The following is a 27,787-nucleotide window of genomic DNA, read 5'->3' on the forward strand; positions in this document are numbered from 1 at the left end:
GTGGGGACTTGGATGAAGCATTGGGGAAAGGAGTCATGGCTTGGGAAGAAATGATGAGCTAGCCTTGGGCTACACGCAGGTGCCCCAGCAGGTACAGGGGCGGTAATCGTGTTTATGGGTGGCTGTTAGTGTGTCCTGGGGTTGCTGATTTCTCTATGGACACCCCAGGTGGTCTGGGGGAGGTGGCCTTGGTGGATGTCCATCCTAGCATGAGCTGTTCTCTGCTCCTGCTCCCAATCCCTGAAAAATGATTCCCTAGAACCCCAAGCGCTCTGCCATCCTGGGGAAATTTGCAGAGCCTAGGCAAACTTAATATTATTGTGCTGGTCATTTAAGCTGGTGGGGTCAGTGAGACTGTTTTGATCCAGAGCAAGAAGTGGCTTTAGAAGGGTTTTTAAGTGAAAAAGCTCAAAGCAGAGCAAGACTAGAGTGAGTTGAAGTATAAGAATAATAAAAAGCCTTGGGGGGCGCCTGGGTGGCTCAGTGGGTTAAGCCTCTACCTTCGGCTCAGGTCATGATCTCAGGGTCCTGGGATCGAGCCCCACATCAGGCTCTCTGCTCAGCAGGGAGCCTGCTTCCCCCCTCCCTTGCCTGCCTCTATGCTTACTTGTGATCTCTATCTCTGTGTCAAATAAATAAATAAAATCTTAAAAAAAAAAAAAAAAAAGAAAGAAAGAAAGCAAGCCTTGGGCCAGTGTATCGTGTGCCGTTTTAGCTATCGTGCATAAAGTAGTTTATTGTTGAGTTTTTAAGCAGCCAGCAACAAACAGAACCTGTAAGTACATGGTTATTCTGGATAGTGAGGAACTTATCCTTTCTGGCAATCTATCACAGACACTAGTGAAAATTAGTGCCTTGACAGTTCTGATGTAAATCTAAAAAAACAGGGAAGACTAGAATTTAGCTCATTTTGGTTTGGTTGGAAGAGTCTGGTTGATTCTGCCTTTATCTCAATGGTGGATATGGGCTGGAGATGGAAGGTTCTGGCAGCCTAGCTGAATTGAGGAAAGGTGAATCCACTTAGAAAGAAAGATCCACTCTGATCACTTTTGGTTACCTTGTTCAAGCTTCCAAAAGATGTCTGCTGGATAGATCACTGGAGATAATGTCTTTATCCAAAATGCCAACCACCTGGGTGAGTGGCTGGCTGAAAAGGGACCTTCTCATGTCCTGAGAGGTGGGGTTGTTGCTCATGATGTTTGTGAAAGCTGTCCGGCCCATTCTACACTCGGCAGCTGGACTGAGCAGACTTCTGACTGGTGGTCCTCATGGGAAGCGTTTGGGTTCTTTGGGTCTGGGTCATGTCTGTAGGGATCCACCCTGCATCCAGCCCAGTTTGTTCAAACTTGAACTGAAATTTAGAGAGTGCTGGGGAGGAAGTAGTCAGGGCCAGGGGAAGGAAGGCAGACACACACAAGCAAGCTGTTTGAAAGGAAACTGTTTCATAATGTTTATAGATTGGTATCTTGGTGTGGTCTCGGTCATATCCGGCCACTCAGTAAAGATTTTGCTAAGGCAGGTTGTAAGTACCAGACTAGCACCTTTACTGTAAGAATGAGGAAGTTCAGATATGGTTCCTCTGGTCTGAGTGAGAGTGGCAAGGGCGATTTTGCTGTACGGTTTCTAGGAAAGCACATTCTGTTCAGACAAGTTCCAAGATATTTTACGATTCAGCCCTGACTGAATGCCTAATTATTTATAGCCTGTCTAAAGTTGCTGGGGTTTCCCTCCTTTGTTTTTTAAATTATTAATATTTAAAGATCTCATTTATGAAAATTGTACGGTTGGGCAGTCTCCTTTCAACATAGTCTTGGCTTCCAGAAGAAGGAGACGTCTCTCCCCCCACCCCCAGCCTCCCAAAAATTTCATTTATTTATTTGACAGAGAGAGAAGGAGCAAGACAGCACAAGCAGGGGTAGCGGCAGGCAGAGGGAGAAGCGGGCTCTCTGCTGAGCTGAGAGCCCAGTTGGGGGGCAGAACCTGCGATCGTGACCTAAACCCAAAGGCAGACCCTTAACTGACTGAGCTACCCAGGTGCCCCAAAGATGGAGCCTTCTTGAGAATTAGTGGAGGGAGAGAAATATACCGAGCCAGTAATCTCAAAATACACGATTAAGATAAATGTTGCACTGAAGTGAGACTGATAACCTATGTTCCCTTGACACCTTGGAAATAGAGTTCATAGCCACTTAGCCTGGAGAAGGCCAGACTGCTGGACTCAGCTGATATCCTGTACCAATATTTTTTTAGATTGGGAGGGATTGCTATTGGGGTCAGCCTTTTCTTTTACCAAGTAGGTGTATTCTTTTCCGATGTAAATGGAACCGAGAATTGGTCAGATCATTGAAAAAGCTGCTGAAATGAGAGCACTGTAAAAGAGGTATGTTCTTTCTTTAAGTGACTTCATTCTACTCAAAAATATCTAAATGTGTAGTAATTTGCTAGTGGTCAGATGTAGACCTAAGCCTTTTCTTTGCTTACGGGTCTGCTGAAGGAAGAGCTCATCACTGTTTTTTGCACAAACCGCCCACGTGGTATTGTCTTGTTCCAATTTCTCTGACATGGAGCAAGACACTCTAGACACTTGTGAAGCAATCGGATTGCAAAACCTTGCTTCATTTTTATGTTTTTCCTCCTGATATTTTACAGTTCTCTCGCTCATTCCTAACTTGGTTAGCATTTTTTTGGACAACTTTTTAAATGACGTGCTTTTATTGAGTGTTTCCAAAGCATTCAATCTAGTTTTTGTAGAAATGACTGGTTTTTTTGTTTGTTTGTTTGTTTACCCTCTTATGACATTGGTCAATATCCTTTTTGTTGCACTTTTTAAAAAAAAGATTTTGTTTATTTATTTGACAGAGAGATCACAGTAGGCAGAGAGGCAGGCAGAGAGAGAGAGGGGAAGCAGGTTCCCCGCTGAGCAGGGAGCCCAATGCGGGGCTCGATCCCAGGACCTGGAGATCGTGACCCAAGCCGAAGGCAGAGGCTTCACTCTCTGAGCCACCCAGGTGTTCCTTTGTTTGCACTTTAAAAAAAAAAAGATTTTATTTATTTATTTGAGAGAGAGACAGTGAGAGAGAGCATGAGCAAGGAGAAGGTCAGAGAGAGAAGCAGACTCCCCGTGGAGCTGATGTGGGACTCGATCCCGGGACTCCAGGATCATGACCTGAGCCAAAGGCAGTCGTCCAGCCAACTGAGCCACCCAGGCGTCCTGTTTGCACTTTTAATTGATTACTTTATATATGGATTAATTGACATAATTCTCATTAGTGTGTATGATTGACCAAAAGATTGAAGAGGGTTGGCTAATCCGGCACATTGTTTAAGAGAGGGTTTCGTTAAGAACGTTTCTATTAAACTATCTATTATGACCCTAATTTCATAAAAGAAAGGACATTTGAGTATGCCCAAGCCAGCATAGTGGGCAGGTTTCCTAAGAAAGGACAGTTGATGGCTTTCTGCCAGTATGGCTTAGGATGTCTGTGTAATCTCCTACAAATTGATTGATACTTTGTCCAGGGCTGGTACTCACATGTGGACCAAGGACTGGCAGCCACTGATTTCATTTACGCTGTTCTCTGGACATGGATTCTCTCCGTTACATCTCAGCTATTGTGGCCTAGGGTCCCTCAGAGTCCTCTAGTAATCAAATGCATCTGGACGCAGACTAAGGTTGTGGTTCACGAGGGACCCATGACCCTACATCAGTTGGGAAAAGGGCCTCTTCAATCAGATTTCCCCCTGCCCAGCACAAGCCCTTCCCCCAACTAGTCCATTGTGACCACAAACTCACATGGCCCCGTCTTGAGGGTGTGCAGTTCTTGCATCAAGAAAGAGTGAAGGACTCAGTTCTGCTGAAGGAATCCCTGAGGACAGGTTCAGAATGAAAGAAGGGGCGAGACTTTGCTCCTAAGGTCACAGATGCAGAAGAGACATTCTAGACCTTTGTGTGGTAGAGCATCCACTCAGCAGAGAGCAGGTGTCTACTACAGTTACCAGCATAAAAATTCCATCCTGGGGAGTTTCTGAAACCTCCCACACCCTTTCCCATCACCTTCCTATATTCTGGGTTTCAGACACAGATGTCCCCAATCCTGTCCTTTTTTTAGCTTATTCTTTTTTTTTTTTAAAGATTTTATTTATTTATTTGACAGACAGAGATCACAAGTAGGCAGAGAGGCAGGCAGAGAGAGAGAGAGAGGAGGAAACAGACTCCCCGCTGAGCAGAGAGCCCCATGAGGGGCTCGATCCCAGGACTCTGGGATTGTGACCTGGGCAGAAGGCAGAAGCTTTAACCCACTGAGCCACCCAGGCGCCCCCTTTTAGCTTATTCTTTCAAGATATAAAATATTTGATGTGTCTATATAATGTGTAGATATGTTATAAAACATAATGAAACAAATACCCATGTACCTGTCACTCTACTGAAGAAATGGAGTTTACCAGTGCTACCAAAGCTACACAGCTCATTATTTGCCTTTTATTTTTCCTCCCAAGGAGGGATATGCTTGTATAAGGTGGCTTGGGGGGTCCCTCACAACCCTGGACCCACTTTCCGTGCTTCATGTTAATTAGCAAGGTCATCAAGTGAGCTGGTCTGCATCATGGGGTATTCTGTACAAACTGACAAGTCTATGCAGCTCTTCTTATTTTAATATTAGTTTTCCTCCCTTAATTCATTCTCAACCAATGCCCAGTTGTGACTTTGTGTTATTTCAGGATCTGGCAGTTGGTTTGCCATTTGAAAAGCAGTCACACAGAGTTTCCTTCTGGCATTCCCCCACAGAGTGCTGCCCTCTGTCAAGGATGGTGAGAGTTTCTTCGACAAAGAAGTAAAAGATCACGGCCTCTGGTCTCAGACTCAGCCTGGTGCCAGTCCTCTGGTCATTGGAAGGAGTTGCAAAGTTCAGACAATGACCTCATTTCAAAATTTCACACTGCCTCTGCAAGATTAATAATAAGCCAGAAAAGCAGAAGGACTGAACCCCAGAGACCCTGTGACCTTCCCCAGAAACTTTTGGCAAGTAAAAGTAGGAGCTGTGGAGAGGTAAAGTATTTTCTCTTAAAACACAGTGAGACATGAGAACAGAAGAGAGAGGAAGTGGAGGTAAAATGAAGGCGAATCTTCCCCAGGGTGGTGCTGGTGTCCGTTAAATCTAGGCTTTCTTTCCTGGGGTTGCTATCCTGAAGTTGGGTTTCATGGAGGCAAATCCCCAGGAGGTAATGTTGCTAGGCTCCTTTGCCCTTGAGACCCAATTACTGGTGACTCACTGCAGTAAGCTCCTTTCCAGTGGCATCTGGGCAGCTCTGGAGGCGAGTCTTGAATCTGCATTGCGAATGAATGTCCTCCATCGGCACTGACTCTGCTCCAGTGTGTGTCCTGGGCCAGGCTGACATTGTCACCAGGGCTGCACTAGAACTGCGGGAAGTCAGCATCAGAAGGGGCAGCTTCCAGGTCAAGCCTTGCTTTCCCTGAGAACCCCAGGGGGTCCAGGGAGGGTGATGTCAGCATGCAAATTCAGAAGAGTTCAGCACCTGGGGTCAGACACCCTAGGGTGGGCTTCTGTGTTTTATTTTCTTGCTGAGTGGCCTTGTCTCTTGGGGTCCATTGACTCCTTTGCATAATGGAGTTTCACCAAAGTGCCACACCCTCTGGCCTGTGATTTCAAAAAAACCACGGTAACCTTCTGGTTCCCGATTTGTAATAGCTTGGGTCCGCACCCACATCTCTCCAACAGATCCCATCTAGTTCTGAGAGGTCCCTTGGAATTACCACTCACATGCCTCATAGAAGGCTCCTTTAAGGCATTTTTTTTTTAAAAGCAAAATGCTAGCATTTAGTAAATACAGGTAGTGGATACAGGGGCATTTCTTTTTTTGTTACGGTATTATCTTACCTTTTGATAAGCTTCAACATTTCAGATTTACTGTTAATTTTCATGTGTTCACACAATGAGATACCATGCAATTATTAAAAATAATGAGGGTGTTGGGGAGCTTGGGTGGCTCAGTGGGTTAAGCCTCTGCCTTTGGCTCAGGTCATGATCCCAGGGTCCTGGGATCGAGCCCCGCATGGGGCTCTCTGCTCAGCGGGGAGCCTGCTTCCTCCTCTCTCTCTGCCTGCCTCTCTGCCTACTTGTGATCTCTGTCTGTCAAATAAATAAATAAAATCTTTAAAAAAATAATGAGGGTGAAATATGGATGACAAAATGCCTATGAGGTGGGTATAAATATATACAGCCCACCCTGAACAATGGTCGGGGGGTTAGGAGTGTTGACCCCTGCACAATTGAAAACCCACATATAACTTTTGACTCCCCCAAAACTTAACTACTTAGTCTATTATTGACTGGAAGCCTTATTGACAGTGTAGCCAATTAACACATATTTTACATGTTATATGTAATCCATTCTGTATTCTTCCAATAAAGTAAGGAAGAGAAAAGAAAATGTTGTTAGGAACATCACAGGGAAGAGAAATACCGTACTGTACTGTATGGTATTTACTGAAAAAAAAAAATCTGCATACAAGTGGATCTGTGCAGTTCAAACCCATACTGTTCAAAGGTCAGAGGTATGTATATTTTTCGAGAGCAACTCCATTTTTATTTAAGATATGGGTTTTGAAACAGTGGCATCACAGGTAATTTTTCTGTTTTGCATTTCCCAAATTTGTAATTAGGTATTAATAATAATGGCTCCTGGGGCGCCTGGGTGGCTCAGTGGGTTAAAGGCTCTTCCTTCGGCTCAGGTCATGATCTCAGGGTCCTGGGATCAGGCCCCACATCGGGCTCTCTGATCGGTGGGGTGACTGCTCCCCCCGACCCCGCCTGCCTCTCTGCCTACTTGTGATCTCTCTCTCTCCCTCTGTCAAATAAAGAAATAAAATCTTAAAAAATAATAATGGCTCCTATGATTAACTAATAACCAACAAAAGCTGACTGACCAGCACAGTTCTCAAGTCACAAAGACAAGGCTCATTAACTTCTTCCCCAGCCCTATACTGCAGGCACATACCCATGAGGTTGAGGTCTCGCCTGTCCACCTTTGGGTGTTCTGATCTGCCTTCCACAACATGCTTCCTGCTGCCCATGACCCTTGCAGATTGCTCTTGTGCTGGGCACAACCATTTCCAGCCAGGGAACATCACTGGTGACACAGTGACAGCATTGGGGGGAGGGGAGTTACGGATCACTCCTTTGCCATTCTGCCCAGAGCATGAGATAATCTTTCTCTGGCTCCTCATGGCTCATATGAAACCTGGCTTGGGGTGAGATCAAACGAAGGGATTGTGCCCAAGAGAATAGCTCAGAACTACTGTCCAGACCTATGTTTGAATCCCACAAGGGTTCTTTTTTCTTTTTTAAGTACGCTCCATGCCCAGCATGGAAACCAACTCAGGGCTCAAACTCATGGCCCTGAGATGGAGATCTGAGATGAAATCAAGAGTTGGACCCCGGGGCGCCTGGGTGGCTCAGTGGGTTAAAGCCTCTGCCTTCGGCTCGGGTCGTGATCCCAGGGTCCTGGGATCGAGCCCCGCATCGGGCTCTCTGCTCCGCAGGGAGCCTGCTTCATCCTCTCTCTCTGCCTGCCTCTCTGCCTAGTTTCTCTCTGTCAAATAAATAAAATTAAAAAAAATTATTAAAAAAAAAGAGTTGGACCCCTAACCCAATGAGTCACCCAGGTGCCCAGATCCTCTAAGGATGCTTATTTGACAGCAGCAACAGTTACACAGTTTGGGGTCTAACACCAGATAAAAACATGGGACTCCCTGTCCAAAAATATTGAGAAGATCCCCAGACAGTGACAATATGGTGTTGAAACAATCATAGGGCCCTTCCAAAGGTGGAGACCAAAGGTGACTGTCCAACCACGAAGCTGGACTTACTTGGGAGACTGCCATCTCAGTTATCACTGCCTTCATGTGGCCGTAGAATGCTCATGCCTTACCCCCACTGGAAAAATTCAGGTGTCTTCACACCATCTGATCTTGGTCCCAAAACCAGGGGAAGAGCTTCTTCTCGTTCCAACCTGTGTCCTCATCCAGTGCGCCCCCATTGACCTCCTTCCGGGTGGCTGAAAGTTGGGTCATCTGTTTCCTCTAGAGGAAAGTCTACTCCCACCCAGAGGGTGAGGCCTGGCTCCACAGCCCCAATAAGCTTTATAGGGTGACATCAGCTCATTACCTAAGTCTGGCTATTAATTATCTAAGTTTGGGTATCCAGTCTTAAGTGACACCATGTATGGGACACAACTAGCCCAGTGGGAGAGTGACAAGTTCAGTTCTTTTTCAGTCACTTTTTCAGTCACTTCAGATTTAAAAATACTGAAAAAAGGGGAAAAAAAAAACCCAACAACAACGGATGGGGCACCTGGTTCAGCGACCCACTCTTGATCTCAGCCCAGGTCTTGGTCCACACCGGGAGGAGAGCCTATTTAAAATATATCTATCTATATCTATATCTATCTATATCTATATCTTTATATCAGGACCCAGCTTCCCCTGGGATTACCATGGGGTCCTCTTGTTTTTGCATGACTAGCTTACAGCTAACACACCCTCATTTTCCTTGGAAAACACTCCCTTCCACTTGTGGCTGAAGGGCTTGGGTGGGACCGACTTCTCCTCCAGGGGTGGGCACATGACTCATTTCAGTCCAATAAGCATTAGATCTAGGACTTTAGTGGAAACTACCAGCCCTGGGGCTGTGACCTGGGGCGGCTGGCAGTCATGTGACTCCTTCAGGAGAGGCCTTCCTGTGTATAACACTGAGTTAAAGGGAGGAATGTTGAGAGACAGAGAGAGACAGATGTCATTGTTTGAATCCCTGGTTCCAACAGAACAGCATCCCCAGGCTTCTCAGTTACAGGAGCCAATGAATTTTCTTTCTTGGTTTAGATGGTTTGACTTGGGTTTTGTCACTGACAACCAAAAGGGTCCTGACCATGAGAGTTCCCCTTTTATAAGCAAAAGTGATGTCTGGGCTGCTTGCGCTGTGCTGTGGAAATCAGAGGAGACTGCGTATATGCAAGTGTCTGCAAACTGTAAAGCGCTGTTTGAATGGAATGACCAAGGAAGTACAGTTGGCGAGGACCACAGCCAGGAGAGAAGCCTAGTCTTTTCAACACCCAAGTCCCTTCTTTTCTTTAGCTAATGAGCTGCCTCTTGCTCTAAGCAAATCAATGAGAGGGGAGAGGGTGAAGAGGGCAGGGGTTGGACAGGACAGGGGATAGACAAGGCAGGGTGGACAAGTCAGGGGATGGACAGAGCAGGGGTGGACAGGGTAGGTAGTGGACAGAGCAGAGGGTGAGCCAGACAGGTGGTGGTCAGGGTCTACTCTGTGTGGTCCTCTCATGTGTTTGTGGTGCTGCACTATGATGTCTGGAGGAGACCTGGCTTTTCGGGCATGGAGGAGTGAGGGTTCTTGAGGGCATGACTGCAGAGCTCACCTGGCCCCTTGCCTTTGTCTTTCCCAAGAGTCTCTTCCTTGGTCAACCTGTCATCTGCAGGGATCAGAACCCTGGGATTTTTGGGTTTGGATACTCATCATTTCAGACCTTTGAAGATGTTCAGGGAGGTGGTGCCAGTTTTGCTTCTACTTATCCAAATCTGCCAAGTCTGGGTCATCAGTCTTTATTTCTTTATTTCAGGCACTTCTCAGTAGTCCACTGGAGAGTTCCTCCTTGTCTTGGACACAGACTTAAAGGAATTCCTACCTTGGGGGCCCAGAGTCATTCTGACCTTCAGCGCTGGGACCCTCTCCTGGAGCTGTGGATTTTACAGCCCTTCAGATCAGTCCCTGAGTCAGCACTCAGAACTTAGTAGCCCTGAGGGAGCTGCAAACAGTTGACCTGGTTCCCAAGGGCCCACTTACCACTTCCTATGACCTTTAAGTCGTCTTTCTAGACACTGAAGTTCATGTGTCATTTAGGCCTAAAGTCAGATGTGGCCTGAGTCATCTACATGCCAGCCCAGGGACCTACCCAGCCTGTCACATTCAGTTCCTTTGGGCAGGGAATGGGCCCTGTTCCAGGCCCTCAGAAGCACACAGTGCCCAGCAGAAGTTGGCTGAATTCATTCTCAAGATTCTCAACAGCAACATCCAGTTTCAAGGAGGGCATGTGTTATGGGGTGGTGGTGGGATGTGAGAAAATGGCCCCAACCACCTTTTTCTTCTCTCATGGTTCTCTCCCTTGAAATCCAAATCCCTAAGGCCCTGACAAGGGCATTGAGAGAAATGGAGACAGAGATATAAGATGACAAATGTCAGTGCATCTGATCGAGGCTCCCAAAGAGGGAGCATCCCCACCTCCTCTCCCCCAACCAGGTCAAGTCCTGGGCATTCTCAGTCTCAAAGGCAACTGGCTCCTAAAGGGGTGCAGGGAATGAAATCTGGAGAGAACCACATACTCCCTTGAACTGACACTAAGGTTAAGTACAGCTGGGGAGGCAGGAGTCAGGGTAGAGAGGCCCCGAGGTAGAAGGGGCGGCTATAGGAGTTGCACAACCAAGCTGGGCTTATAATGTAGCTAAACATCACACCACATCAGCCTGGTTTCATCAGACAAATGAATCCTCCACGTCTCTCTTTTTCTGGATTTCGTGCTTAGCAAACAATCCCCTGATTATAATGTGGTTTGGCATCTAGAGCAATGCATCAGTCTTGCGAATTTGATTAACACAAGCGTGCCTGGAGAGATGGATCTACTCTTGTGTGAGTGAACAAAACCAGGCGGCAGTCCTACAGAGCTGGGGGCTACATACCGGGCTGCTGTCGACACCCTACATGTGATGCTGTGACCCCCCCACCCCCACCCCCCCACCATGGCCATGTGACCCCCTTGGCAAAGCTCTTGGCTTTCTCCTGACCCTGCCCCGTTGGATCTCCAGCTGCCTGGTGTTGGAGTCTGGGCTCTGCCACTTATGAGCTGGCTGACCTCAGGCAAGTTTCTTAATGTTTCTGTGGCTTGTTTACTCATCTTTTTTCTTTTTTATAAGATTTTATTTATTTATTAGAGAGAGAGAGAGAAAAACTCAAGCAGACTCTGCATTGAGCACAGAGCCCGATGCAGGGTTGGATCTCACGACCCTGAGATCATGACCTGAGCTGAAATAAAGAGTCGGACACTTAACTGACTCAGCCACCCAGGCGACCCCTTGTTGACTTTACATCTTTATTTATTTATTTTATTTTTTATTTTTATAAACATATGATATATTTTTATGACTTTACATCTTTACAATGAGATTAAAATAGGGTTGTTGTAGGATTGATGCGGTAAAGGGCTCAGAACAGTGCCTGGCACTTAACTGCTTTTAGGCGTTTGCTGCTATTATTTAAATTCCCACAATACCTACTTGCTGTCACCTTGAGCAAGTAACTTAATTTTTTTTTTCTATCTGGCCTCTATTCCCTATTTATAATATGAAATTGATAATAACATCTCCTGGAAAAAGCATGTGGTAATTGTTAAGTGTCATAGCATATATTAAAGTGTTCTGTAAACTGTAAAATCCTCCACTGATGAACCATGTGTTAATTTTTATCATTTATCACTAACAATTATTAGTCTCACTGAGTCCCTCTAGATTATAGCACAGAGATGATTTTATACATCTCGGTTCACAACCTAATAAAACCTGAGAAGGGGGACAGGGAAGAATCTGGGTGCAGAATGCCCCCCAAAGCATCCTGAAGGGCTGAAAGGGGCTCTGCCTCCTTTGGGCTGAGTCTCTACCAGCAACACCATTCCTTTCCAAGGTTAAGAGCTTCTGGGTCAGAAGTTGGGAAGGGCCGGAAAAAGCTGGTCTACAGGTTCCTGACGGTCCCCTGGGGGTATTGCTCCGATACTGGGAAGATGTGCTTTTTAGAAAGCAGGATTTCTGGGAGGGGTGTGGATGCAAAATTCAAATGAGAGAGGGAGGAGGAGGCAGAGGAAGAGAAAGGTTTGCTTTGCCTTTAAAAGACGCTTAACAACAAAAGATAAGGAGGGATATAGACCAAGAACGCATCATCATCACTGGCTGTTTATAGCTTGTGAGAGGAGGGTGTGTGTGTGTGTGTGTGTGTATGGCAGCCAAGGGCAGAGGACGAGTGCTTCAAGACACCTACATGTATGCCATTCCAGGGGCGCCTGAGTGGCTCAATTGGTTAAGCACCCGACTCTCAGTTTCAGTTCAGGACATGATCTCAGGGTGGTGGGATTAAGCCCCGTATCAGGCTCCGCACTCAGCACAGAATCTGCTTGAGATTCTCCTGCTCCCTCTGCTTCTCCCTTGCTCGCTCTCTCTCTCTCTCTCTCAAATAAATAAATAAATCTTAAAAAAAACTAGGCCATTTGCAGAAGCACAAAGTATTAAATAACAGCTTCATGTGGATGGGTCAAAACTATCTACTAATAAGCAGAAACACAAGTAAGAAAGGAGGGAGCAGAGTTTGGCATCAAGGTCAGTACAACAGCCAGCATCTGCTAGGGGATTCTTTTTTTTAGAACTTTTTTTTTTTTTAAAGATTTTATTTATTTATTTGACAGAGCACAAGCAGGCAGAGAGGCAGGCAGAGAGAGAGGAGGAAGCAGGTTCCCAGCGGAGCAGAGAGACTGATGCAGAGCTCAGTCCTAGGACCCTGAGATCATGACCTGAGCTAAAGGCAGAGGCTTAACCCACTGAGCCATCCAAGTGCTCCTGCTAGGGGATTCTCGAGCTCTGCCGGTTTTAACAATTATAGGACCTTGCTGCCTTGAGGATTTGGGTGAAGTCTGGGGAGGTTTTGACTGGTAGGGCCAGTGAGGGGTTAACATTTCCAAAACTGTTGTTTGCTGCTGGCTTGGAGCTCTCTCACTTGGCCTCAGAAGACCTCCCCTGGTTGGTGGGTGGGAGGACGGTCCAGGGCTGCTCCCAGCTGGGGAAGTGTATTGCCTGAGAGCTCTGTGAGTTGGCAAAGGAGCTGTAAGCTCCATTCCCACTTGCCATCTCCAGGGACTGCTTCTCTTGCCTGAGAAGGGGAGAATGGAAGTAAGGAGCATCCTGGGATAGGTTTAGAGCCACTTCAGATTTCCCATTTAACAGTTCCCCAGCCTGGGGCTTGCCACTGTCTGCTTACTTCCAGTAAAGCTGGGTTTCCTGCCATTGAAATGAAGGAAGTCAAAGCCACTCCCCAGAACAGCTTATAGGAGTAAATACTAGTGGACCAACACTAGTGAGTCTCGGACATTTTCTCCCCAAAGACCCAGGAACCCCAAGTTAGAGCGACAAATGCTTGGGTGGAAAGTCTGAAGAATCTGGGAAACGGACTTTGGGAGGTCGCACCGAGTCACCTTCATTTCCTGCTGAGGTTACCCAAGAGAACCAACCAGCACCACTCCCCAAGCCAGCTGCCTGCCCTGGGATCTGGGCAGGACGCACAGATCAGTCAAAAGAGTCCCAGACGGCCTGAGATCCTCGGTGACGTAACACACACTTCATTTATTTATCTGAAAGCCTCCAGAGCAAGCAAGAAAGGAAAACAAGCAAATGGAAACATTTGACAGTGGGCAGCTAGTGTTTCCTCGTTTTTTTTTTTGCTTGTTCCTGAGCTGAGGATGGAAATCTGGCAATCCTGGAGATCATGCTCTCACTCTGGTTTTACATTTCTTTCTTCCTTCCTTTCTTCCTTCCTTTCTTTCTTTCTTTCTTTCAAGATTATATTTATTTATTTAAGAGAGGGAGAGAGAAGGAGAGAGCGCAAGGATGGGGAGAGACAGAGGGAGAGGGAGAAGCAGACTCCCCACTGACCGGGGCGCCCCGGTGTGGGGGTTGATCCTAGGACCTGAAGATGAAGACCTGAGCCAAAGGCAGATACTTAACCATCTGAGCCACCCAGGTGCCCCATATGTTTTCTTCAAAAACAAAAAACAAAAAACAAAAAACAAAACCCCACAACTGGTTTATTGAGGTATGATGAATTCACTTGAAGGTAAAATCTCTTCACCTATGGAGTACAGGTTTTCCTGTGGAATTAGATTCTTTTACCACAAATTTGTGTTCCATGAACACTCTTTAATTGAAAAAAAAAAAAAAAGTTCCCAAGGGATAAAGAATGGTAGAGGGAGACCGAGTAGTGGGTATGGCCTTTGCAAGGATGGCTCTATCCTTGGTAAAGTTTTCTGTCAGGGAAGTAAAATACTGCTGAATCCAGAGCTTTCTCCAGGATCAGTGGGCAATGGCCCAGTGGGAGAGCAAGGTTGGCGGGTGTGTGGAACTCTGGCTCTCTTAGCTATTAACTCTTAATCAGAGGCCATTTCAAATAGGGGTTAGAAGTAACCCTTTCTTCCTGGGTTATCCCTCTGTATCTCCTTGTATCTTTCTGAGGGCACATGTGAGAGTCTACACAGTATTATAGCAACTTATGTGCATGTCTTATAGTTACAAGCTTACTGAAAGTGGAAACGATCTGTGTGTGTGTGTGTGTTTTCTCTAAAATACCCAGCACAATTTCTTACGCTTTGAGCATGCTCAATACATGTTTGCTGAATAAACAGGTAAGATGTGTGTACCACTTAAAGGTACAGAAATCACAGGATGACCAGTAGACAGAGGAGGTGAAGAAGCAGTGCAAGTCAAGAGGGGGTACTAGAGATGATCTCTAGCCTTCCTTACTTGGCTAGAAGAGGTGTTAGAGTAGAGTCAGAGGGAATGGAAATCCCTTGTAGTACAGAGACCTTGATAATTCAATTTATTTTCAACAAGGACCAAGCCCTGAATGAATGGATGGACAGGCCACATTTTTTTGCCCCCTGGTCAGTGGTCTTTCTGAGATGCTACAGAGGAGAGTGACTTTGGTTTAGTAATTATTTGTCCCTATCGGAACAACAGTGGCATGTGGGTGTGCATCAGAGTGCTGGTGATGGTGAATTAGGAAGCAAGCTCTTGTACTGAAGTCTCTGTGTCCTGATTCACTAGCATCTGGGGCAAAATTCTGTGCCTCATTTTTCCTAGAGTTTATGGTCTGGTCCTGGCACCGCAAGAATTCAGTCTGTGGGCTGTTCCTGAACTTCCAGGTCACACCATTGTCCTTGATGGCTCTCAAGACTATACTGGTCTATGAGTTCTCTCAGCAAAAGAGCAGCAAGGTTGTTCACATGTTTTAAATTATTTAGTTGCATCAAATATTCAGATTTGTGAGAACAACAGCAGCTCTATTTAAAAACTCCAAGCATGTGATGGATGAACTCAATGTTTCCAAGCAGTTCCCAGCTTCCAGCCCACACTCCAGGGATATGCTAAGAGTTACTCAGGCTCATCTGGGTCACCCTCTAACTCTTGGGACTAGCTAAAGTGCCAATGCCATCCAATCCTGAGGATATTTGTCATATGTTTTTCATATAAGTGAATTTTAATGAGACATGTTATTGGGTCCCATGCTTCACCTCCCAGAGAAAAGAATATTCTACTGAGGATATCAGAGTTGGGATATTCACATGGAATTCTTGATGGTGGGTGTGTGAGCTTAATCCCATGGGATTTGCCCGTGAAGAATGGATGCATGTAAGCATGTGTGTCTGTGTATAGAGCTGCTGCTCTTCTCACAAAAATTCATTATTTTAGGTGACACTCAATGTGACACCTATTGAAGTTGCCCCGAAGATGGAGATATGCGCCCTAATAACAACCACCATTTATTAAATGCTTTCTATATATCAGACAAACATATATTTACATCTACATGTTTACATTATATTATCTAACATCTTCCCTCAAAAGACAATAAGCCAGATAATATTATTCTTATTTTATAGATAAGAAAATAAGGCTCATAGATGTCATTCAAAGTTATATCAGGTTCTGTCTGATTCCCAGCCTGGGGTTTCTAACCACCATAGAGCATTAGCTCACCACAGAGCTAAGTTTCATCCTTAGCAAGTTCTTAAAACTAGTCTACATAAAACTCTGGTAGCCCCACCAAAATATTAAATGGTACTCCCTCCTCTATAAATGTAACCTCTGGGGACCAGCAGGGGTAGTGTGTGGAAAGGAGTATGTGGGGGGTTCCTGGGAAGCTGGCAATATTCTCTCTCTTTATTTTGGTAGTGGTTGCACAGAGGTCCTTACTTTGTGATAATAATAAGGGTATGCACATATGATTTGGGGTTTTCTTGTGTTTGTTATACTTCAGTAAAATCTTGATCTAAAAGATCATTCTTCCTAGCAGTGAATGTTGGAGGGGAGTCCTACTTCTCATGGCCAATATGTTCAAGTGAATCAACAATAATTTCTTGGATTCTATTATATAGCAAACTTAAAAATAATACAAATACATTGACACTCTACCCTTTTACATAAAAGTTCTTGGATGGATCACATTAAAAAGTCATTCACATTTACGCTGAAAATAAATTAAAAAAATTAAAGAAAAAGTCATTCACAATAATAAAATAATATTAAAAGGAGGTGATCAACATTACATGAAAAAGAAAATTTTCTATACACATGTTCCTCTGTTGGGCACCCCAGAAGGTTTTAGTCCAGCTTCTGCTCTCAAGATGTTCACAACCACACTGAAGAAACCCCGCATTCACTAGCAGTAAGGAGACACTTGTCTTCAATATATCGGAAGTTGTTGAAAGCAGACTCTTTCTCAATTCGGTGATAAATAAACTCAAAGGAAGTGAAGGTTTTGTCGGCTACATCCTGCATTTCATATGTGGGTCACTGAGGTAGGAAAGACCACCCTTATCAATAATTTGAAAACTTTGACCTGCAAATCTTTAGGTGCCAAAACGAATATCTACATCTTTAAAAGATAGCTTAAACTTGGAGAAACCCAGATATCTAATTACCAGGATGCTTTTGTAACTGATTTGTAATTATATTCCTTTGCTTATATGCACTTTCTACTGGGTCTAGATTCACAGCCTCAAAGAACACAGATATTATTCTAGTTCACTTCAAACTGCAACCATTTTAAAACTTCCTGGCTGGAGCAATTGTTATGAATTTCTCTTTTTTTTATACCTCGGGGATTTAGGGACCTGGAGGGAGAAGTCACATAGACTATTCAAATTTACAAACGCACTTCTCTTAGTACTTGATTTTCCTTCATTTGTGTCAGAATTAGCCAGTGTGACACAAGCCCATGCATTTGAAATTTTATTGTGCATATTTATGTTCTAGGGATCATTTTATTTTTATTTTACTTTATTTTTATTCTTTAAAGATTTTATTTATTTATTTGACACACAGAGAGAGATCACAAGTAGGCAGAGCAGCAGGCAGAGAGAGAGGGGGAAGCAGGCTCCCTGCAGAGCAGAGAGCCCGATGCGGGGCTCGATCCCAGGACCCTGACATCATGACCTGAGCTAAAGGCAGAGGCTTAACCCACTGAGCCACCCAGGTGCCCCTAGGGATTGTTTTAAAGTACAAATTCGGATTCAGTAGGTCCGGGGTGGGGCCTTAGATTTCACATTTTAAAATAAAGATTTATTTACTTGTTTTAAAGACACACACAGAGAGAGTGTGTGTGTGAGTAGGAGGAGCAGAGGAAGAAATTCTCAGGCAGACTCCGTGCTCAGTGCAGAGCCCAATGCAGGGCTCCATTTCATGACCTTGACATTATGACCTGAACTGAAACTGAAAGTTGGTTACTTAAGTGACTGTGACACCCAGGTGCCCTCACATTTTTACCAAGCTCTCAGGTAATGTCAGTGTTGCTGGCCTGTGGACCACCCTTGTAGAGAGAAAAAAGGTATTAGACTTGGAGTCAGAATTACAGGCTTTTAGGACCAGCTCTGCCATTTACTACCTTGTTTTCTTAGACAAGTCACTTCCCCTCTCTGGACTTTCGGTTCCTCAAATATAAACTGTGTAATGGGGGAGAGGGTGAATCGGGTTACTTAAGAGCTTGCATTCATGGAATTGTTATTACTTAAAATTTATTTATTTATTTAAGTAATCTCTTTGCCCAACAAGGGGCTCAAACTCAGGACCCTGAGATCAAGAGTCACATGCTTTTCTGACAGAACCAGCCAGGTGCCCCGCATTCATGGAATTTTTAGAGTGATAGTTTGATTTAAATAATCTTCAAGTATAGGACCATGCACAGCTTTTCAGGGGACTAACAGATAAATTGGTATTAGCACAGCAGGATATTTAAGGGCTCAGTGAGGAGGGCAACGCAAGGGATGGGGAGCAATCCACGATTTCTTATGGGAGTACAAGGCTCTGATTCTTTCGAAGTGATGGATTTTGGGTTAAAAGAATTGTCTAGACAGAGGTTGCTACTTTTCCCCAACAAGCACTTCAAGAGGAAACCTACATTATTGAGACTTGAGTTGCATAAGAAATTTGAAAGAGGGAAGCAAGAGATGAGTTAGAGCTTTGAAATAAGCAAACACTTTTGGTAGGCTCTGAACGAGTCGAGGCTGGAGGGCAGCTTTCTGGAACCAGAAGGCAGTCTAATTTTATAATAACAGTTTGTTTCTGCTGTAGATCATTTTGATGTCTAATTTCACCCCAGAATTCAGGTCTCTGACCACAACGGCCAAACCTGACAGGGCTGGAGCTTGGGAGGCACGGTTGGGGTGAGAGGGCAAACAGCCTCCCAGAAGGGTCACGGACGGCCAGGGTGCTCAGGCGACACAGGAGTGCAGATGGATGAGAGGCAGGAGGAAGCGAGTGAGAACAGGATACAGGTGATTTAAAAGAATTGAACGGAGCTCCTGATAATCGGAGCCTCTGGCGTCGGCCCCTCCCCCAGTGTTTACGCATATGTGTTTTGAGCCGTAAAGAGGATCAAACAGAAAGCGTACCAGGCTCACAGATACCGGCTAGTTTCTCTTTAAGTCCCAAAGCCAAGTCGGGGGAGCGGAGAGAACTGTTGACGGCGCCCTCTCCCAGCGTTGGGATGGGGGCAGGGGACTGCAGGAGATTCTTACCTTATGCAGGACGTGCTCATTGAAGTCGCGGCTAGGTCCCCATTGGTAGGAGTCCAGTCTCTGCTGGTCCATGCCCGGCGTGGAGTCCACTGCTTCTCGCCTTCCCAGCGTTCTGCGTCAGCGCTCCCAGAAGCCCAGTCCAGGGTCGGCTGGGTGCCGCAGGCTCGGGTCTAGCCCCGCGGGCCGGGCCGCATCCGGGTTCAGCACTGGACAGCTCCCGCGGCGGTGGCTGCGCGGTACCTAGGACGTGGTCGCGGGTGGGGGTGGGCGGACAGGCGGCCCCTCCCCTCCGCAACCATGGCGTGTCAGCACCAGCAACAGCGATAGTGTCCCTCTCCGCCTGGGACCCGCGTTCTGAGATCCTGTCCGCTCAAAATGCCTGTCTTGTGACTCCAAGGTGCTGGCAGAGACGCAAGATTTCAGTCTCACCGGTGGTGGGTGCGTTTCTGGTTCAGCTACCGGACTTCGGAGGCTCAGCGTCCGGCTGCGTTTCCAGGGCATTGCGGTCCCTGGAGCTCACTCTCCCTGATTCTCAATGAAAGAGCATCCCCGTCATACCGCACCGCTCAACTCTCCTCCCGCGTTTGCAGGGGCGAAGTCCTGCGGCGCTGGTGCAGATTCTCTTTTGGTCCCTGGACAGCTCCCTCCAGTGTGTATGAGGTTCATAGATGATGGGGCTTGCAAGTCCTTAAAGTCCTGAATTACTTTGCAACATTCTGCTTAACCGCATCTTCCCAGGGAGAGGGGCTATCCAGGGTGCGCGTGACCCACAAAAGTAGGGAACAATTGGCTCAGGAGAGGCAGAATGACGGTTTGATTAAGAGTACAGGCTCAGAGTTCAAATGTGAGCTCTGAAAATTATTAGTTGTGTAGCCTGGGGCAAGTTACTTAACCTTCCCTAAGTGTCCACAGAATAGAGATAATAATTGTACCTACGCACTGGTGTCGTTCTGAGGATTTACTAAGTTAATTCATGTAAATAGCATGGAAGGATGTCTGGCATGAATTAAGAACACAAAGGATGTTTGCTGTTATGCACTCTGGGCAGGGAGATGGGAAGCTTTGGCTACTTCCTCTAAGCACTAGGGGAGTTCTTCTGCTGGGACTCCCCCTCCCCCATTTGCAGTTACACCACTATCTAGAATAGGAGACCATGGGAATGGGAGCTGAGATTTTGGCCTTGGGGGTTATCCTCATATGATGACCCTGATGTTCAGCAGGCAGCTATATCACTAGGTACAAGTCCTATTACCACTGGCCATTGATCAATATGGAGGGGAAGGGCCAGGCCTAAGGTTAAAAGGGTGTAGTTTACTTCTGGATTTTAGTTCCGTTTTGGCTAGTGGCCTTAGCTATATCACTTACGTCTTTGGGATTATATTTTCTTATTTGTAAAATAGGTAGAGGAATGTGTGCCTATCTCGGTTTTTATGAAGAGTAAATGAGAAAATGTACATAAAATATGTCTTTTCTTTTAAACCATAAATTGAAATAAAATAAAATTTTATTTATAATTACCACTGGAATCACCATACTATTGATAGTAAATAGTGATTACATGAACAAAGCCAGTAACCAGTGTGTTTGTGTGTATATTTTCAGTAGGCCTACAATTGGGGTTCTTAACCTGAGGTGAATAGAAGGACTTTAGGGAATTGTGAACCCATGAAAACATTATGAAAAGTTTCACTTATGAGCATTTTTCTGGGGAGAAGTCCCATAGATTTCATTATGTTCCCAGAGTTACCTATTCTAAAGAACTTAAGGACTAATAGCTTGGAGAAAGTCTTATCATAACTTTCTCCTGGGCTTCCTCATCATCCATGACTGTTGTGGATAAGAAGGTTCCAGGAGCTAATGGTTGCTTTGTCCCAAGCCTCACATTCCTGGGAAGGGTAAGGGTATGGCTCTGAGCTCTGAGGATTCAGAAACACGATTTCATCTGTTGGCTTAAGGGCTAGGAAGAGCACATACAATAGAGGATCCAAAATGATATGGAGTCAATGACAGAAGATTTCCCTGAGAAATGATATTTAAGCTGAGATCTGAAGAAAGAGTAGGCATCAGTCAGGGGAAGGGAATGGTGGTGTGACTCTAAAAAAAAGTGATCAGCATGTACAAAAATGTTATGGTATCAAGGAGCTGAAAAAAGACCAACCTGACTGGAGTCCAGAGAGGGAGGGGTGAGGGATGGTGGGAGAAGAGTCTAGAGAGGTTGGTAAGGACCGGATCATGTGGGCTGTGTGAAGGGTTTTGGATTCTATTCTAAGAGTCATGAGGAGTCACTGAAGAACTTTAAGTAGGGGAGTTTGGGGTTTAAAGATACTATTCTTGTTGCTGTGTGGGCTAAGAGCCAAGAATAAATGTGCTCATTTTTTTCTTATTGATTTACACAGCTCTTTATATATTAAGGACATCAATCCTTTATGTCATAAATATTTCATTATGTTCTATAGATTTTTTCAACTACTAATTTTGTTTATGCTTTTGTTATACTATATTAAAGTTTTTAATTTTTAAGTTTGGACTGATCATAAATAGGAATTGGCCAGGCAGAGGATATCAGAAGGCTTAATGTTGAGCAAGCAAAGAAAGCAAAGGAAAAGGAAAATTGTCACTATATTGTACACCTGAAATTAATATAATACTGTATGTTAACTATACTGGAATTAAAATAAAAAGCTTTGAAAAAGTAAAGGAAAGTAGATATTCTTTAAGGAATATGTCCATTCAGATTTAATAGAATGGGGCGCCTGGTTGGCTCAGTGGGTTAAAGCTTCTGCTTCCTGCTCAGGTCATGATCTCAGGGTCCTGGGATTGAGGCCAGCATCGGGCTCTCTGCTCAGTAGGGAGCCTGCTTCCTCCTCTGTCTCTGCCTGCCTCTTTGCCTGCTTGTGATCTCTCTGTCAAATAAATAAATAAAACCTTAAAAAAGATAAGATGTAATAGAATAAAAGATAAATTTTCTTCATTCTAGAGCTGTTTGTGTTCAAATAACTAATATTAATTTAAAACGACGTCTTTTGTGTGATCTCTACTCTTTTAAATTTGCTAAGGTGTGTTTGGTGATCTATCTTTGTGAATGTTGCAGATGAACTTCAGAAGGATGTGTATTTTTTCATTGGCTGGAGTATTCTACAATTATCAAGCAGATCAAGTTGATTGATAGTGCTCTTCATGGCAACTATATCTTTATAATTTTCTCCATGCTAGATCTATCAGTTATTGACAGAGGGTTTCGCAGTCTCCAGCTATAGCTGTGGATTCATCTTTTTCTCCTTTTTGTTCTGTTTTTTACTTTGTGTATTTTGACACTGTTTTTAGATGCATACGTTTCTTGGAGAACTGACTCCTTGATCATAATATAGTGCCCCCTTTACTGGTGATAATTTTCTTTGTTCTCAAGTCTTCTTTGTTTGAAATTAATATAGCTACTCCAACTGTCTTTTTTTTTTTTTAAAGATTTCATTTATTTATTTGACAGACAGAGATCACAAGGAGGCAGAGAGGCAGGCAGAGAGAGGGGAGAAAGCAGGCTCCCTGCTGAGCAGAGGGCCTGACCCAGAGCTCTATCTCAGGACCCTGAGAACAGGCTGAACCCGCTGAGCCACCCAGGTCCCCTTACTATCATTTATTATCACCCATCCTTCCTTTCACTTCTTTCCCGCTGTATCTCTCAAACTTTGTCAGATACATGTTTTAAAAATAAACATTTTGTTTTAGAATTATTTTATGTTTCCAGAGGAGTTGCATAAGTAGTACAAAGAATTCTTGTATACCCCACACCCCCTTTCTCCTACTATTAATGTTTTTACATTTGTCACAACTATGAACCAATATTGATACCTTATTATCAACTGAAATCCATACTTTATTTGTATTTCTCTAGTTTTTACCTAATATCTCTATTCTGTTTCAGGACCCAATCCAGGATCTCACATTACATTTAAGTGTTATGTTTCCTGAAGCAACTTAAGGCTATGACAATGTCTCAGACTTTCTTTGTTTTTGATTGTCTTGGTAGTTTTAAGGAGTACTGGTGAGGTATTTTGTTTGGATTTGTCCAATTTTTTTCTCGTGGTTAGACTGAGGTTATGTATTTTTTGAGAGGAAGACCATGGAGGTAAAGTTTCCTTATCAATACATCATATCAAGAGGATGTGTTATAAGTTTGACTTATCACTGATGTTGTTAACCTGGATCACCTCACTGAAGTTGTGTTTATTGAATTTATCTACTGACATTTCCCCCCTCTTTGACAACCTTGAATTGTTTTGCTTTATTTTTTAAGATTTTAATTTATTTTTAATTTTTTAAAAAGATTTTATTTATGTATTTGATAGACAGAGATCACAAGTAGGCAGAGAGGCAGGCAGAGAGAGAAGGAGGGGCAGAAGACTCCCCGCTGAGCAGAGAGCCGGATGTGGGGCTTGATCCCAGGACCCTGAGATCATGACCCGAGCCGAAGGTAGAGGTTTAGCCCAGTGAGCCCCCCAGGCTCCCTGTATCTTCTGTAATTTTTATAGATTTATTCTAAAGTGTGGACGCTTTCCCAAACCTTCAGTATTTAAATTGCTATCCTTAGACAAACACAGGTTTACTTGCAGGGCCAAATAGCATGTTATGATTGTGTTTCATTTTCAAAGGCTTATATCACCAACCTAAAAAATATTCTTTTTAAAAATAAAAACCCATTGCTAAAATCATACACTGTTTTAATCTGTACATTGCTGTTTTATATATCTGTTGTTTTCTCTGAAGTTTCTGATTGCCTTTCTATTTGTTGGGAGAGGAAATGCATACCTTCTTCACTGTATCTTTTATCTCTTCCATCTCTTCACTATCCTTCTCCCTTGATAACCATTTAATTCTTTTCTTGAATCTCAGTCACTTCCTGTTCTGACACAGTTTTTTAAAGATTTTATTTATTTATTTATTTATTTATTTTAAAAAAGATTTTATTTATTTATTTATTTTACAGAGAGAAATCACAAGTAGATGGAGAGGCAGGCAGAGAGAGAGAGAGAGAGAGAGAGGGAAGCAGGCTCCCTGCTGAGCAGAGAGCCCAATGCGGGGCTCGATCCCAGGACCCTGAGATCATGACCTGAGCCGAAGGCAGCGGCTTAACCCACTGAGCCACCCAGGTGCCCCAAAGATTTTATTTTTAAACCACCTTCAGATTATTTAGATTATTAAATATATTTAGATCTTTAGATCTAAATTTAGATTATTTAGATTGTTAAAGATAAATATCTTTATACCCAATGTGGAACTCAAACTTACAACCCTGAAATAAAAAGTCGCATGCTCTACTGACTGAGCCAGCCAGGCATCCCTGAACTCTTGTTTTTTGTTTGTTTCATTTTCTTTTTTTATTTAGATAATAATTTTCTTATATTTCCTTCCCCACTGAATTTCTAATTGCTTTTAAAATTTGAATGCTGGGGCTTCATCACACGCTCGTCTTGTTTTCCAAGTTTTTTCCTATACAATCTCATAAACCTCTCTGCTATAGGACTTTATTTTCCTGCTTCAGTCTGAGCTGGTTGCTTTCTGGGCTGCTACACAGCCATAAACTTGATTCAACCTCATTCCTATGTGGGTTCAGTGTTCCATGTTGTCCCTAACTTCCTCTTTCTTCATTTATTCTTACATGAGTTTGGTGCACTTTTCTTGGTTTACTTCTCATGGAAAGTATTTGAGGAAGTTACTTGAGAATGTACTCAAATAACTTAAAAAAATTTTTTTTTTTATTCTTAAGTAATCTTTACACCCAACGTGGAGCTCGAACTCACAACCCTGGGTTCAGGTCACATGCTCTACCGACTGAGCCAGCCAGGCACCCTCATATAACTTCTTAAAAAAAGGAGGCATGGGAGATTGAGTTTCTGCGTCTTTGCATATCTGCAAATGCACCTGTTCTATTCTTACTCAGTTTCATCTGGGTTTGGAGTTCACAAGGAAGGCGATTTCCTGCAAGCCTGAAGACATTACTGAATTGTCTTCTGTACACTAACAGGAGGCTAGTGTATTGCTGATTGGAAGTGTTGCTAACAGAAGGTCTATTGTCAGACTAATTCTTCAGCTTTGGGAATAAGTTGTATTATTATTTATTTTTCTTTGACAGCTTTTAGGATCTTGTCTTAATCCATGGTTTTCTGAAGTTTTATGTTAATTTATCTAATTGTATACCTTTTTATGTCTATTGTGCTAGGCACTCAGTAGATCCTTTTCGTTTGAAGATGTGTGTCATTTTTCCTATCTGGGAAAGTCTCTTGATTTAACTTTTTTTCTCTCCTTAATTATTATTCCTAATAATTTTCTGAAGTTCCCAAGGAGTGAGATGTTGCACTTCTGGATGGTTCCTTTTTTGTGTGTGTGTGTTTATTTATTTATTAAATAGGCTCCATGCCCAGCGTGTGGCTTGAACTCATGACCCTGAGATCAAGAGTCACATGCTCTGAGCCAGCCAGGCGCCCCTGTTCCTTTTGCCCTTTTAAAAAATCTCATATTTTTAATCTCATTGTCCTCTTGTTCTATGAGCTAAAACATTTCCTCAACTTCATCTTTAAGCACATTGCATTTTAAAGTTTTAGCAACATTCCTTTCAATTTTTTTCAATTATTTTTGTTCCCCATTACCATGTTTAAATTGTGATAAAATACACACAATATAAGATTTACCACCTTAACCATTTTTTAAAATTTATTTGACAGAGAGATCACAAGTAGGCAGAGAGGCAGGCAGAGAGAGAGGCGGGAAGCAGGCTCCCCGCTGAGCAGAGAGCCTGATGCGGGGCTTGATCCCAGGACCCTGAGATCATGACCTGAGCTGAAGGCAGAGGCTTAACCCACTGAGCCATCCAGGTGACCCCCACCTTAACCATTTTTAAGTATGTAGTTTGGTAGTGTTAAGTGTGTTCACATTGTTATGGAACCAATCTCCAGAACTCTTTTTATCTTTGAAAGGAAACTGTACACATGAAGCACACTCCAGCCCTGGTTACCACCACTCTACTTTCAGTCTCTGAATTTGACTACTCTAGGTAGCTCATTGGGATGGAATCATAGAGTATTTGTCTTTTTTTTACTGGCCTATTTCCCTTAGCATAGTATCTTCAAGGCTTATCCATGTTGTAGCATATGTCAGAATTTCCTCCCTTTTAGAGGCTGAATAATATTCTATTGTACGTACATGCCACATATTCTTGTTTTCTCTCCAATTTTTTTGTTAATCTTTTTTTTTTAAATTAAGTTTCTAATTTTAATTCCAGTGTAGTTGACATGCAGTGTTGTATTAGTTTCAGGTGTACGATATAGAATGTAACATTTATATACATGACTCAGTGTTCATCATGGTAACTGTATTCTTCAATCCCCATCACCTATGCTACCCATCACCTGACCCTCCTCCCCTTGTAACTGTTAGTTGTTCTTTATAGTTCAGAGCATGTTTTTTGGTTTCTCTCTCTCTTTTTCTTCACTTGTTCATTTTGTTTCTTAAATTCCACATAAAGAGAAGTCATATGGTATCTGTCTTTCTCCAATTGACTTATTTTGCTTCGCATTATACTCTCTAGCTCCATCCATGTTGTTACAAATGGCAAGGATTCATTATTTTTTTTTAAAGATTATTTATTTATTTGACAGACAGAGATCACAAGTAGGCAGAGAGGCAGGCAGAGAGAGAGGAGGAAGCAGGCTCCCCGCTGAGTGAAGAGCCCGGATATGGGGCTCGATCCCAGGACCCCGGGATCATGAACCCAGCCAAAGGCAGAGGCTTTAGCCCACTGAGCCACCCAGGTGCCCCAAGGATTCATTATTTTTTAATGGCTAAATAATATTCCATTATAGATGTATATACACACTGCCATATGTATACACACACAGAAACACACACCACTTATTTATCTGTTTGTCTATCGATGGACAATTGGGCTGCTTCCATACTTTGGCTGGAATATTTTTGTATTTTGTAAATATTGCTGCAGTAAACATAGTGGTGCATACCATATTTCCCTCACCCACTGATGGACACTTGGGAACCTTCTACCTTTTGGTTATTGTGAATAATGCTGCTATGAACATCAGTGTACAAATATCTCTTTGAGATGCTGTTTTCAATTCTTTTGGGTATATACGAAGAAGTGAAATTACTGAATCATGTGGCAATTCTATTTTTAATTTTTTGAGGAACTACTATGCTTAATTCCTTTTTATACCTTTGTATTACGGATGCCGTATCTTCTCAAATCTTCTTTTTAAACATTTCTCTCTTGTTCCTTAAATTGTCTCTGCTTTGTTAGGTCAATTTTGCTATTTATTTTGGTTTTTCTCTTTCATGTTGCAGAGTTTTAAAAACAGTGCCTAAGGATTCTTGGTTACCTTCATATTTACAAATGAGGCATTAGAATGGCTCTGAGATCTCTGTGTGTGGGCAGGATTGATAGCAGGTTAAACTTTTAGAAGATTGGTCATGGAGTTGGTGGTAATCTGAGGGAACCCTAATGTCAGAGTGAACTGAACTCTATCCTAGGAGTACCAGCACCTCTGTGACCACCTTAGTTGTCCCTGTACTAGACCCAACTTAAAAGATTTTTTAAAATTCAATTTAATTAACATATAGTGTATTATTAGTTTCAGAGGTAGAATTTAATGATTCATCAGTTGCATATAAACACCCAGTGCTCATTCCACCAAGTGCCTTCCTTAATGCCCATCCCCCAGATACCAAATCCTCCTACCCAACTCCCCTCCAGCAACACTCAGTTTGCTTTTTCCTATTGTTAGGAATCTCTTATGGTTTGTCTTCCTCACTGTTTTAATCTTGTTTCATTTTTCCTTCCTTTCCGCTATGTTCATCTGTTTTGTTTCTT

The 27,787-nt window shown here is 43.5% G+C and overlaps 1 protein-coding gene across 2 annotated transcripts in view; it reads right to left on the reverse strand.

The window, feature by feature from the left end:
• The window catches only part of RAB37 (RAB37, member RAS oncogene family), a 57,474-nt gene extending 38,207 nt beyond the window's left edge, over nt 1-19,267 (reverse strand). The window contains exon 1 of one of the 2 annotated variants that reach the window (XM_045085944.1): nt 18,913-19,267. In XM_045085944.1, coding sequence (XP_044941879.1) covers nt 18,913-18,984 — 72 coding nt within the window. In that variant the 5' untranslated portion in view covers nt 18,985-19,267. The remainder of the gene's footprint in view (nt 1-18,912) is intronic. The other variant, XM_045085945.1, reaches the window with a different exon arrangement.
• Nucleotides 19,268-27,787: the final 8,520 nt, after the last annotated feature.

This window comes from Mustela putorius, unplaced genomic scaffold, assembly GCF_011764305.1.
Source record: "Mustela putorius furo isolate JIRA1106 unplaced genomic scaffold, ASM1176430v1.1 tig00000873_pilon_pilon_pilon, whole genome shotgun sequence".
Lineage (NCBI taxonomy): Eukaryota > Metazoa > Chordata > Mammalia > Carnivora > Mustelidae > Mustela > Mustela putorius.